Source organism: Lycorma delicatula, chromosome 6 (genome assembly GCF_047948215.1).
Source record: "Lycorma delicatula isolate Av1 chromosome 6, ASM4794821v1, whole genome shotgun sequence".
NCBI classification, from domain to species: domain Eukaryota; kingdom Metazoa; phylum Arthropoda; class Insecta; order Hemiptera; family Fulgoridae; genus Lycorma; species Lycorma delicatula.
The window spans coordinates 13,633,810-13,648,045 of record NC_134460.1 but is presented as its reverse complement, the minus strand read 5'-3'; the positions used below and the strand labels follow the sequence as shown (position 1 = coordinate 13,648,045).

General features: G+C 30.5%; 1 protein-coding gene across 1 annotated transcript in view; it reads right to left on the bottom strand.

Annotated features, from left to right (window-relative positions):
• Positions 1–13,556, bottom strand: part of LOC142326625 (protein phosphatase 1 regulatory subunit 14B) — a 632,498-nt gene extending 618,942 nt beyond the window's left edge. Inside the window, exon 1 of the mRNA XM_075369219.1 lies at positions 13,284–13,556. Within this exon, the coding sequence (XP_075225334.1) occupies positions 13,284–13,385 (102 nt within the window). The 5' untranslated portion in view covers positions 13,386–13,556. The remainder of the gene's footprint in view (positions 1–13,283) is intronic.
• Positions 13,557–14,236: the final 680 nt, after the last annotated feature.

Sequence of the window (14,236 nt, the reverse complement as noted above, 5' to 3'; positions counted from 1 at the left end):
TTTATTGGAAATATTCAAAAACTAATAAAAATTAGTAAAAATCAAAAATTAAATACACATTTCGATGATTTAATTAAATCACCAGTAATTATAATAAAATTGTTAAAAAAAAAAATATATATATATATAAACTAGTGATAACAAGCAATTAAGTCCCCTTGTAGCTGATTTATGCGTTAGAGTTGTGGATTTTACTGATGATATCGACTTGTCACGCGGCTAAAGCCCGTTCAGGGAAAGTCCTTGGTTATTTCTGATGCACGGCTTATACACAAACTTAATTAAAATTTTTTTTTTGTCTTTTTTTTTGTCTTCAGTCATTTGACTGGTTTGATGCAGCACTCCAAGATTCCCTATCTAGTGCTAGTCGTTTCATTTCAGTATACCCTCTATATCCTAAAACCCTAACAATTTGTTTTACATATTCCAAACGTGGCCTGCCTACACAATTTTTCCCTTCTACTTGTCCTTCCAATATTAAAGCGACTATTCCAGGATGCCTTAGTATGTGGCTTATAAGTCTGTCTCTTCTTTTAACTATATTTTTCCAAACGCTTCTTTCTTCATCTATTTGCCGCAATACCTCTTCATTTGTCACTTTATCCACCCGTCTGATTTTTAACATTCTCCTATAGCACCGCATTTCAAAAGCTTCTAATCTTTTCTTCTCGGATACTCCGATCGTCCAAGTTTCACTTCCATAAAAGCGACACTCCAAACATACACTTTCAAAAATCTTTTCCTGACATTTAAATTAATTTTTGACGTAAACAAATTATATTTCTTACAGAAGGCTCGTTTAGCTTGTGCTATTCGGCATTTTATATCGCTCCTGCTTCGTCCATCTTTAGTAATTTTACTTCCCAAATAACAAAATTCTTCTACCTCCATAATCTTTTCTCCTCCTATTTTCACATTCAGTGGTCCATCTTTGTTATTTCTACTACATTTCATTACTTTTGTTTTCTTCTTGTTTATTTTCACGCGGTAGTTCTTGCGTAGGACTTCATCTATGCCGTTCATTGTTTCTTCTAAATCCTTTTTTCTCTCGGCTAGAATTACTATATCATCAGCAAATCGTAGCATCTTTATCTTTTCACCTTGTACTGTTACTCCGAATCTAAATTGTTCTTTAACATCATTAACTGCTAGTTCCATGTAAAGATTAAAAAGTAATGGAGATACGGAACATCCTTGTCGGACTCCCTTTCTTAAATATTGTATTTAATTCAATAATTCTAACTAAAACTCGCGCGCATACCGTATTTAATTCATGCGGGTGTGGGACCCGCAATTACCGCCACGGTACCACCGTACCCTACCGCCACGGTAGGCATATTACATAAATGTAATTTCAAATCTTACATAGAACAAATGTCGCTAGGACGGTCGGCAGACTGGTGTAGCCCCGAGACTTAACGCACCAGGTACCGAGTGGACCGGGCGATCGAGCTCGTTACCCAACCAGACCGAGTTACTTTTTTATACTTATTAGTTACCTTTTTGAATATTATTCATTTATTTAATTCTACTGCTCGCGTGTGACGTCACAATATAGCAGTAGTTTAGAGAATTTTTCAGGGTGGAGGGCCGATTTTGCAAAATCTTTTTTTTGAAATATTGTTAATTTATAATTAACAATTGTGCCCCCCAAAAAAAAAAAAATTATCTTAATTAGGCGAAATCTCGAGATACTGAGGGTGACCTTGCTCTCAACAGCCTGACCCTCTACATCTTTTAAGTTGAAAATTTAATGGCATCAATGCCCCGTATATAGAAATAATCAGACCAAGTTCGGTCAATATCGGTCTACTAGCTCTGGAGATATAAAATGATTTAGAGGCCGCCACCGTACACACACACACACACACACACACCTACATAACATTAAATCCGGAAAATTTACATCCGGGTTTTTGGTATTTTTCTTAGGTGTCAAAATGTCAAGATCCAGTGGAAACCACATATGTTCAATTTGGACCGATTACAATAGTCTATTTTCCCTTCTACAGCTGTAGCTCTGCTATAGCGCTATGTAGGTGGCATAGTAAAATATTTTCTTAACATCTGGCGCCGTCAGTATTATACAATTTATATAAATCGGATATAATAAAATACATAAAATGGATACTCTATTTTTTATATATACATATACACAGTCATATACGTATAGTCAATGACATTTACTATTTCCTATTTAATATGTCCAAACAAGATAAACCATTTAACGCAAGCAGTTAAACTAGCAAATACTTGAAGAATACAGAACATTATAATACGGCACTTTTATCGCTAAATAACCTGATTCTAGCGTCATAAGTCTCGAACAAACATCACAAATTTACAAATAATAATAATAAAAATAGATATAGTAAATTCAGATTACGAACACAAATTATGATTTCTGTAAAAGGATTTTTGTATTACAGTAGTTATACCGATGAAAGATTCTACTTTTGTTACGTTTGTGTAACCGGTAAATAAATATAAACAGTTTTAATTTTCTAAATAAGAATAAAAATGATTGAAATAAAACAATAGATATTTCGTTGGTAGAATATACTGCTTTTTTCTCTTATTTAACGATGATAAAGTAAACTTTTAATAATGTAAATTGTTTTACGATATTTGAAAGAGATTTTACGTATAAATTTATACCTATTAAAAAAAAAGTACCTCGATTTCACAGTTCATAAATTCATTCGCAACGAAACATAACAATGAAAGTTAAGCAAAAACACTTATTCTCTTTCTTTTCCCGCCTCTTCTTAAAATAGACGATTGATTTTATTAACTAATAAAACATTCATTCTTAATAAAAATAAGATTTAATTATAATGAAGGTATACGCACTGATAAAAGCACCTGAACCGTACAAATAATAACCGATACTGAATATAAAAGATTTAGGTTAGTAGTCTAACGCGTACAAATTAAATTATGAAAATGTTATATAAATAATAGTAGCAATATTTATAAAATAAACTGATGTTTAATTAATAATGAACGGGTGATTACGGTAAATATACAGAGTGATTCAAGAAGAATGTAACTAACTTTCAGGACACATTCTACTGGTGAAAATAAAGAAAGTTCATATAAACGTAAGTTCGGAAACGCTTCGTTGTGAATGTCGGCTGGCGAAAGGTTTCGTCCTGATTTTACGTCTTCGTTAAAATGAAGCCAGACTGTAATTCTTGGGATCAAATTAAGGCGTACAATTTGTGATTTTACATAAAATCTGACCTGAAAAATTGAAAAAATAAGTTCCAGAACTGGATTTTTAATAGGTTTCGAGAAATTTGGTGTAAAAGACAAAAGATTGGTGATGAAAAACACACTATTTTACGTTTATCGTACAATAACTTGGTTAAATTAGTAATAAATACCTTAAAGTTTTAAGCAAAACTTATAAAGAATTTAATTCTGAGTAAAATGGTTCGAATAAAATCCGTAGAATTTAAAAATAAACTTAACAATTTTTAAGGTTTTTAAAAAACACAGGAAACAAATTTTTCAGTATTACAACAAAATAATTAAATATTTTATAAAAATGTTTATACAAACATTCTTCATTATTTTCTCCACTAGAACATGTCCTGAAAATTTATTAAAAAATGATAATTCTCAATGAATTTTTATACAATTAATTATTAAAAAATTGTTTACGTACGTGGTATTTTGTATTTTTATATCTAATTAACCGAATCGCTCTTTTATTTTTTTATTATTTAAATAAAAATAAATTTTCCCTGTCAACGATTTTTATTATTTTAAAAGATTATTTAAATTAAGGTTTTATTATTATTATTATTATTATTATTAAGGTTTTTTATTACTATTATCTATCGTATTTCTGTTTGCAGGTATGAATACATTTCTCGGAGGGAAACTTTTTAAAATTATTTTCAAAGGGGTGGAACCCACCCTTTCATTACACCTACCCCATCTCAAAAATCTTAAATAATAACATTTAATTACATTAATTGATAACCCGAAAAAAATAATGACTTCTGGTGAAAAGAAAATTAAAATCCACCCATCCCTTCGCACGGAGGTGCGAAAAACCATTTGGGGTAACACTTTTTCTTAATTTTCAGTCCGACAAAAATAACTACAAAATACGTGATATTACTTCTTAAACCACTTGAAATAATCATAATCTGCGGATTAAAAATGTGGAAATTATTTTTTAACACAAAATTTCGCCCTTAAATGTTTTCTCTATTTTCAAGGGTTGAAAACTTATATTTTTAAAATGAAACGATGTAGCTTGTATCATCTCATTGAAAGCCCCTTTGATTGACAAATAATCTCGTAATTATTTGTGGGAAAATTCTTTTTACTCTAAAAATAAATCTTCCGATAGTAAAATCCAAAACAAATATTTCCAGCAAGATATAAAAAGGAATCCTCAACTTTCATTTTTTTTTTTTAAGAAATTTGAAAAGAAAAATAAAATTTCATGTTCCTTAATTTTGAGAGCTTGAAAATTTGTTGTTAAAATGTATCCCCAGTTGGTAAATTTAAAAGTACAAAAATAATATTTTTTTGGTAGGATCTGATGGTCTGGATTGGGTAATTATTTGAAAACATTATAAAACACTTGGAACACAAATACAGTTGTGAATATAGAAAAAATAGTTTAATATGTACGTCAGGTATTATGAAAAAATATATATAAATAACACAAAACATAAAAATCATGAATTAAACAAACGAAATAATTGTAGATCGTATTACAAAATCTGGGAAGATTACACCAAAAAAAAAACTGAGCATATATATTTATAACGTGTTGATAAAAACATAAACTATGTAACCATGCCAACCGAAAAGAAAACATTCGAATTCAGTTTTAACAACTGCTAAAAATAAAGTGTCCACCGAAAGATCGAATAAAACCTTGACCAAAAACTGAACATACGCTATACTATAATGAACACAGATTGAAATAATGATCATCCCTTTAGTTTCGTATGTAATGCAACGATAATAAAAAAAACTCGCAAAATATTGCAAGACTTTACAATACCTTGTACAGTTTTTTCATCGCAAAATCTTTTTCTGCATTTTAGGTCCAGAGTTTATAATTTAAAAAGCTTATTAACAATTCTTGATAGCGCTCTATATATAAAGTAAAACATTGAAATAATTTTGAAAAATATTTAAACTGAAAAGAGATACAGCAAAAGAACAAAAAACATATTTCAATTTTAAGAAGTAGGGATAGTTTTAAAAGTAATATACTATACTTTTAAAAGTATAGGGACAAGGGAAGCAATTTTAGGCCTCAGATTAATAGTAGAAGGAAGATTAAAGAAAAACAAACCAACATACGTGGCGTTTATAGACCTAGAAAAGGCATTCGATAACGTAGACTGGAATAAAATGTTCAGCATTTTAAAAAAATTAGGGTTCAAATACAGAGATAGAAGAACAATTGCTAACATGTACAGGAACCAAACAGCAACAATAACAATTGAAGAACATAAGAAAGAAGCCCTAATAAGAAAGGGAGTCCGACAAGGATGTTCCCTATCTCCGTTACTTTTTAATCTTTACATGGAACTAGCAGTTAATGATGTTAAAGAACAATTTAGATTCGGAGTAACAGTACAAGGTGAAAAGATAAAGATGCTACGATTTGCTGATGATATAGTAATTCTAGCCGAGACTAAAAAGGATTTAGAAGAAACAATGAATGGCGTAGATGAAGTCCTACGCAAGAACTATCGCATGAAAATAAACAAGAACAAAACAAAAGTAATGAAATGTAGTAGAAATAACAAATATGGACCACTGAATGTGAAAATAGGAGGAGAAAAGATTATGGAGGTAGAAGAATTTTGTTATTTGGGAAGTAGAATTACTAAAGATGGACGAAGCAGGAGCGATATAAAATGCCGAATAGCACAAGCTAAACGAGCCTTCAATAAGAAATATAAGTTGTTTACATCAAAAATTAATTTAAATGTCAGGAAAAGATTTTTGAAAGTGTATGTTTGGAGTGTCGCTTTATATGGAAGTGAAACTTGGACAATCGGAGTATCTGAGAAGAAAAGATTAGAAGCTTTTGAAATGCGGTGCTATAGGAGAATGTTAAAAATCAGATGGGTGGATAAAGTGACAAATGAGGAGGTATTGCGGCAAATAGATGAAGAAAGAAGCATTTGGAAAAATATAGTTAAAAGAAGAGACAGACTTATAGGCCACATACTAAGGCATCCTGGAATAGTCGCTTTAATTTTGGAAGGACAGGTAGAAGGGAAAAATTGTGTAGGCAGGGCACGTTTGGAATATGTAAAACAAATTGTTAGGGATGTAGGATGTAGAGTGTATACTGAAATGAAACGACTAGCACTAGATAGGGAATCTTGGAGTGCTGCATCAAACCAGTCAAATGACTGAAGACAAAAAAAAAAAAAAAAAAGAAGTAGGGCTGATATTTTTTAGGTATACATATGGTGTATATGAATTCAAGGAAACAAATCTGCTTTAAAGTTTTCTCTGTATGCCTCCGAAAGAAATCTAACTTTTTTCGTTATCCCCCGTCCCCTATTGAATTTTGAAAATAATATTATCAGTGCCCCATACACGACATGTTACGTTTACTTATGTACACGCACAGATATATGCACATACAAACATATATATGTTTTTTTTTCACTAGATGAATTAGTTGGACCCTAAAATGTATAAATTTGAAAAAACCCTGATATCCCATTTTTGACACGATCCCCATATTTTTGCCTTTAATTCTCTTCTAGCTAGGAAACAATTTGTTAAATTGCATATTTAATAATATATATTATATTTGAGATATATATATATATATATATATATATATATATATATATATATATATAAAATTAATGTATACGGTAATGCATAGACAGGCTCTAGGAATCTAGGAACGTAAAGATGTATCCAATTTTCTGTGAGTTCCATCTTTTTAATGGAGTGAAAATCGTGCATTACAATCATATTTTTAAACTTAATGTGATTCACAATAATAATTTTTACAGAAATTTTGTAACTTTTAATTTCCCGGCGAATATAGCTAGAAGAGAATTAAAGGCAAAAATATGGGGATCGTGTTAAAAATGGGTTATCAGGGTTTTTTCAAATTTATACATTTTAGGGTCTTGGACCCTAAAATGTATAAATTGATTGTAATACTCGATTTTCACTCCATTAAAAAGATGGAACTCACAGAAAATTGGATACATCTTTACGTTCCTAGATTCCTAGAGCCTGTCTATGCATTACCGTATACATTAATTATATATATATATATATATATATATATATGTATCTCAAATATAATATATATTATTAAATATGCAATTTAACAAATTGTTTCCTAGCAGCAGAATAGAATAATTTTGTTAAAATTAATTTAAACAGTTTTTTACACTCAGTGGTTTGTCATTTTTTTACGATCACCATTTTCTTCTACAACGATCTCTGCTTTCTGAGAAGGCACCTTTTATGAAAAAATAATTAAAATTTCAGAGTTGTTCCATCACGGAAATAATCTTATTAAATATTTATAACGAAAATAGCAAAAACATCAATCAGATGAAATCTTTATCTCTAATACTACTGAATTTAATACTACTCAAAGGAGATCGTAAAAATTATTTTTAAATTACATTAAGTAACTATTTTTAAATTGATTTTAATTTTACCTATTTTTTTTTAATTAAACATACGGTTACCTTACAATTTTTTCCGGATAATATAATCTATCCTCGGTAGTAAAGTTAAGATAATCTAATTATGAAATGCAGTAGTTTATTCTTTTTTTCAAAAACGAAAAGAAAAAATAAAACGCAAAAATCATTATTTAAAAAAAAAAGAATCCAAATAGAGAAAGTCATTGTTTATGGAGTGAATATATTAAGATCATAATTTAACATTCCTTAATTCGTTATGACGTCATTTAAGAGCTTTCCAAAATATTTTTGCTACCGCAGTTAAGGAGACATTAAGAAAACTTTAACTTTCGAAGATACTAAAATACTTATAACGTCAGTACTACTTCTTAGGTACAAATTTGAATAATGTACAAATAAGAATTTTCAAAAGCTAATTTCTAAGGAAGGTAATGAAATAGAAATAATCTCCAAAAGGATTGTAGCTCATTATTGTGGAAAGGATATACTTCTGTTAAATATTACATAATTTAGCACGAAAATATCATAACTGATAACGGAACTCTTAGGAAGATTTCGGGATAGGATAGGAAAATAATTAACATATAACTTATGAAATTGCTCTTGTGGTATCGATCGAATAAGAATTTTTCTTTAGTCAATCTGCGGTAAGGCTTCTTATTCCTGTCCCATATTTTTTTTGGAACGTAACTAAAAAAAAATTAACGAGAATTTGTGTATATTTCTTGTTATATTCTCGGATTTTTCTACAAACTATCAAAATTTAGTATTTAAAGACATAACTCTATTTCATCAAAGTCGTACAGCGATTCCGGAACAAACTATTAATATAACAGAAGCGCTGTGGTTTGCGAAAAACACTGAAATACACGATTATTTGGTATCGCGAATCGTTCTACAGGAGATACAGCGATTCGGTACAAAATGAGACTGAATAAACACGTGAACCCTCTTTGACATGTTTTTTTTTTTTGGTATACAAATTTACTTATGGTTTCGGTAAATTTGAACCGATTGTAAATAAAACATTACGGCAAAAAAGTGTGTGCGCGCGCACGCGTGTTATGTGTGTATATATATATATACATTGAAAGGAAAATATAAATTAACCATTTTCAAATTTATATATATTTTTTTTTAAATTAGCAAACTTCAGAGTAATGGAATTCTCATGAACTTTTATCACATTTAGTTAATTATTTGTTTTAAATCGTAATTTAAATATATTGGAATTAAAAGTAAGCTTAATTTTTTTTTAAATCTCATTTTTAACAAACTAACTTTTACTAACTGATGTTAGTATGAACAACGTAGGAGTACACGACATGTATTATAGTTTATTTACAACCAAGTGCTACACTCTATTGACTCTGAAGTGTATTATTTAAGCTGTTAAAACAAAACGTTTAGAGGATTTGATTCTGAGTAAATGGTTTGAATAGATTGCAAAAACTAAATCCTAACATTAGTATTAGCAGCAGATTTTAATAAGGTAATATTATACAACACATCTAGTTAAAGATAAACGAAACATCATTTTCAATACAACCAACAAAAGAATTAAATATTTTTGATAAATTAAATGAAAAAACAAACTAATGCAGTAAAATAAGAAATTATTACACACACACACACACACACACACACACACACACACACACACACACACACACACACACACACACACACACACACACACACACACACACACACACACACACACACACACACACACACACACACACACACACACACACACACACACGCTCGCTCTCTCTCTCTCTCTCAAATTGTGTGCAATTACTGACATCAGTTTGCCAAGCCTGATGTGACTACACTATAAATGTAAATATACCGGTGAACATACAGACTGGAACAGACTCGGGGTGACCGTTCCTGAGACGTGTGATTGAAACCCAATCACCAAAGAACACCGGTATCCACGTCTAGCATTCAAATCCATACAAAAACGGACTGCCTTTACAACGACTCGAACCTAAGAACTCTCAACTTCAAAAATCAGCTGATTTTGGTGTAACGAGTTATTTTAGTTAAATAAGTTATTTTAGAAACATGAGCACGGAGAAGAAGGCAATTGAAGAAAATTAAACGAGTAGACAGACTGGACGAAAAATAAACACGTAATGAAGAAAGTGACAGCGAGATGAAATATCAGCTTGTTGAGCAGTTATCAAGAAATCAAAAGATTCAGCAGAAAAAATATAGATATTTTGAAGGTTTGGTGGAACTGTCTTAACCTTTTAATATGACATGACAGGCACTTACCGTTCACCCGTAAATAGGTGGCCACCTATTTACGGGTGAACATCGTAGAAACTGTCGATCGCTGGTATTACGTTATTTTTTATTTTACTATTATTTTCATTTCGTTACACAATACTGACCAGTTTGAGACGTAAAAGTAAAAATATTTATTTTCATTCACACTAGAATATGAAATATACTCTTTCGTCGTTGAAGTTCAACTGCCTCAGAATTAGATCAACTTCTCAACACAATTTGTCATTCTCCTTGGCGGATTGTTAGCATCTCGGCCTTTCATCTGGAGGTCCTGCGTTCGAATCCCGATCAGGCATGGCATTTTTCTTATACTGCAAAATTCTTTTTCCATACCCGACGCACTAGCTTCAAGCTTCTAAAGTCGAGCTAGTACGGGCCGTTCCCGTCTAGCCAGCGAGCCCTCTGGCTAGACGAGAAGGGCGAACGAAGAGAGTCATGATCGGTTAAATATTCCCTGCCGCGACGGGAAATTACATTTTACAAATCTAACATCATAGGATGCTAGACTAAATAAACATTTTTTTAATAAAAATGTTTATTTACAGTTTTAGTAGGATTTTATGAAAATAAGTTTGCTATTAATAAATATTGCCGACGAAGCCGTTTGATATGGCTGGGAGACGCTTAAATATACTCAAGATAAATTGATCAAAATTTATATACGTTCTTATTACGGAATAAGATGAAATTCTAAGTTTAAAATGGGATAAAATTAAACTTTACTATTTTTTTAATTTCTTGATAAAAATGAAGATATCAACTTGATTTTTGGATGTGTGTAATCTTCATGTCAATATCTAAAAATAAATTTCTAGATTTTTCGAAATTCAACCTTGAAAGGGGTGAAAAAAAGGTAAAAACATTTCGAACAATGATTGCAAATCTTTTCCATTTCCGACTACAGTAAGCGAGATATTCACTAGATTTGGACTTTTAAAATACTCTTCAGGTAAAAATCTAAAAACCACTTTCAGGTTTTTTTAATTTCGATTATTTTTTAAGGGGTGCGACGGTGTACCACGCGGCGGCTCAACCAACACAGCCACTGCCACTGCCTGTATGTGCAACTGGCCGCACCAGCCTTCGGATATTTGACAAAAAAATCATGAGTAATTAAATTATTTTTAAAAAAATGAGAAACTAAGTACTAAGTGTTTGTCGGGTAACGATAAGCACTGGGCAAAATACTTTTATACCCGTACAAAGTACGGGTAACCAGTTATACCTAATATTTTTAAGATGGAAACTTGAAACTCACATTCTTAGAACACTCAAAGTTTCGGGTCCTATACTGACCTAACAGTTGCTTTGAAGAAATTATAAACTAATACCTTTTATAGACTGAACAGCCTTAACTTTTTCTTACAAGACGAGTTTAATGAACACGGGTGGTCGTGGGGTCAGAGCCCTTTGTACAAGTAGCTTATATAAATAACAAGGATTGTTGTTAACGCGCTGCGATTCCATTTAAAAAGACAATTTAAAATGCAATACACTGCTATTACAATAATTATTTATCTTTTCGTTAAAATATAAGAAACAACGACCCAGACAGTTACTGAAATAAATTTAAAAATATAACCATTTACAATAAAAAAAATTTTCATTTCAACCGTAAGCATTTTTCGATACTGACGTGTCGATCCATAAATTGCAAACTTTTGAGTTATTTTTAACATCACCCGATATAAGCCGATATAAATATTTTGTATTTATTTTATAAATATAATTTAACCAAACTTAACCTACGCTCGCTAATCTTGACTAATTAACACAGTAATGTTTTGAATATTTAAATGATAACCGTAATTATAGCAATTATTTATTTAAATAATCAAAGCATTACTGTTAATTAGTCGAGGTTAGCGAGCGAAGCGAGCGTAGGTTAAATTTGGTTATATATTTCTAATATGTAAAATATGTTGAAGTAACTTTGAAGTATTTCAAAGTTACGGGATCATTATGGTCGACGGTCTAATATGTAAATACTTATTTATCGTCAGTAATGTTTTTTATATTGTCGGTATTTATTTTCAGGGATGAGAAACATATAATGTAATAATCTGATCGATACATAAAAATAAATTTTATAGATCACGTCAGGAACAGATGTATTTGATCGGAGTAGATACACAGAATATATAATTAATTAATATTTGTGATTCAAATGAAATAATGTTTAAGATGAAATACAATAACTCGCAAATCAGAAGGCGTTAATGAAAATTATTTGACGACATACTTTTATGTACACTTTAAACGGGATGCACAAAATTCTAGGATTTAAAAATTTTTTAATTAGAATGGTTTGGCATTTTATTAAATGGTTCAGTAATTTATTAAAAATGACAACGGAAGCACAACAATATCCTTTCTCGTATACTGTTAAATTATACGAAAGCAATTCTGTTGTCCGGTTTGATACAGACGAATACTTTTATTTTTTTAAGAATGCGTGCTGTTATTTCACAAAATTCCAGAGAAATCGGTCTACGCGATTCATATTTAGGGCGGACGCACGCTAAACAACGATCTGACAGCCCACTTCCTTTTGAGGGAGCCCCAAACGATGTGCTGTTGACAGGAAAGATTATACGTAAAGAACAAGCCAATTCATTAAAACAAAAACCGATGGTTTTCTATGCTATGTTAGTGGTTTTTTAATTCAGTTTTTTTATATTTCCTTTGGCTAAATCCTTTTATCTTCTGATGATAAAACGTTAGAAATAAACATTTAGTTTAAGGTTTTTTTATTTGTTTGTTAATGGTTTTCTGTTTATAAAAATAAACAAAACAAAAAAAAAACACTTCGCTAATGAAAGTTATCGGTGCGTAGATGGGAATGTTTTGATTTCATTAAAAACATCCGTTATAAATAAAACTGGATTCGATTTCATTTTTTAAAGTATTTTCATCACCTATTATTGTAGTAGATTATTACATCTTGTATTAATAATTTAAACTATCGATCTAAATTTAATAAAAACATTTCAGCGGGTAAAGGTAAGAAATTTTAATGTACTTTTTCGTCGACAAACTTCAAACATCGGTAATACAGAACGCGATGTTCAGTTATTGAAATTTAACACGTAAAACAATATGTTGTTTAATTTATTTAAAAAAAATACGATGATATTAATCGAATGAAAAGTACAACAATTACAGATAAGACATTATAAGCAAGATGGCAGCTTAACCTGTCGGGGGCTGGCAGAGCTTTTTTCCTCTCCTACGGAAAACAAAAAAAAAGGTAAGACATTTATTAATAATAATAATAACAACAGTAATCTATTTATTTACCTTGCAAGAAGCTGCAACAAACTGAGTCGGATAAGACGCAAGACAACGTGTATTTCCATCCGTATATGTAAATAAAGGCGGACGTCGTAACTTTGAAGTCATCTTGCTTGATGTAATTTTGATAAATTTAATAAAAACAAAAAAAAGTAAACAAAAGCACCGGGCAGATCGTGTTCACGTGACGACAAACAAGCGCGTGTACTTCTTAAAGGTAGGTGAAGTTTGAACGTAACGTTAACAGTACGACAAGAGAGTATAACAGTAATAAACAACCGACCAGTCTTGCTACACTGTTTCTCAGGTAATTTCCCTTTCCGACGAATGAAATTTCCCCACTCCATCTAAATATCCCTTCTACTCATCATTTTTTGATCTAATTTTTTTAACCCGTTCATCATCGACTAATTTACATAACACGAATGGTTTTCTTATGCAGCCGCTTGGAAATTATTTCGCTGATCTTTTTATTTATTGCTTTTTAAATGAATTATTATTATTATTACCTCGCAGTGAAATGTTTTTTTTAAATTTATTTTCTCTTATTTTTACTACGTAAAATTTATTAATAATATAAAATAGGTAAAAATAAAAACAAGATCAATTATTTGTTTACAATAAATTAGGTTTATACAGAGTTTAATTATATTTTTCTTAGAGAAAAATTTACATAAACTTTTGCGTGTAGTTTTTTCTTCAGTATATAACTGTAAATAAATTACCTTTCGCTTACAACTACTAGCGTTTAATTCCTTAATAATAAACTAGTAAATAAAATCTATTATACCACGGGGTTTACCTCAAGGAATAATTTTACCCCCATATTATTCCAAATATATATAATTGATCTGCTTAAATTAAATCTGAACAGTTGCGATATTATCTAATTTGCACGGAATGGTGTTAGAAAGGTAGATGAAACAGGACTCATTGTAAAATCCTGATTTGATAAATAC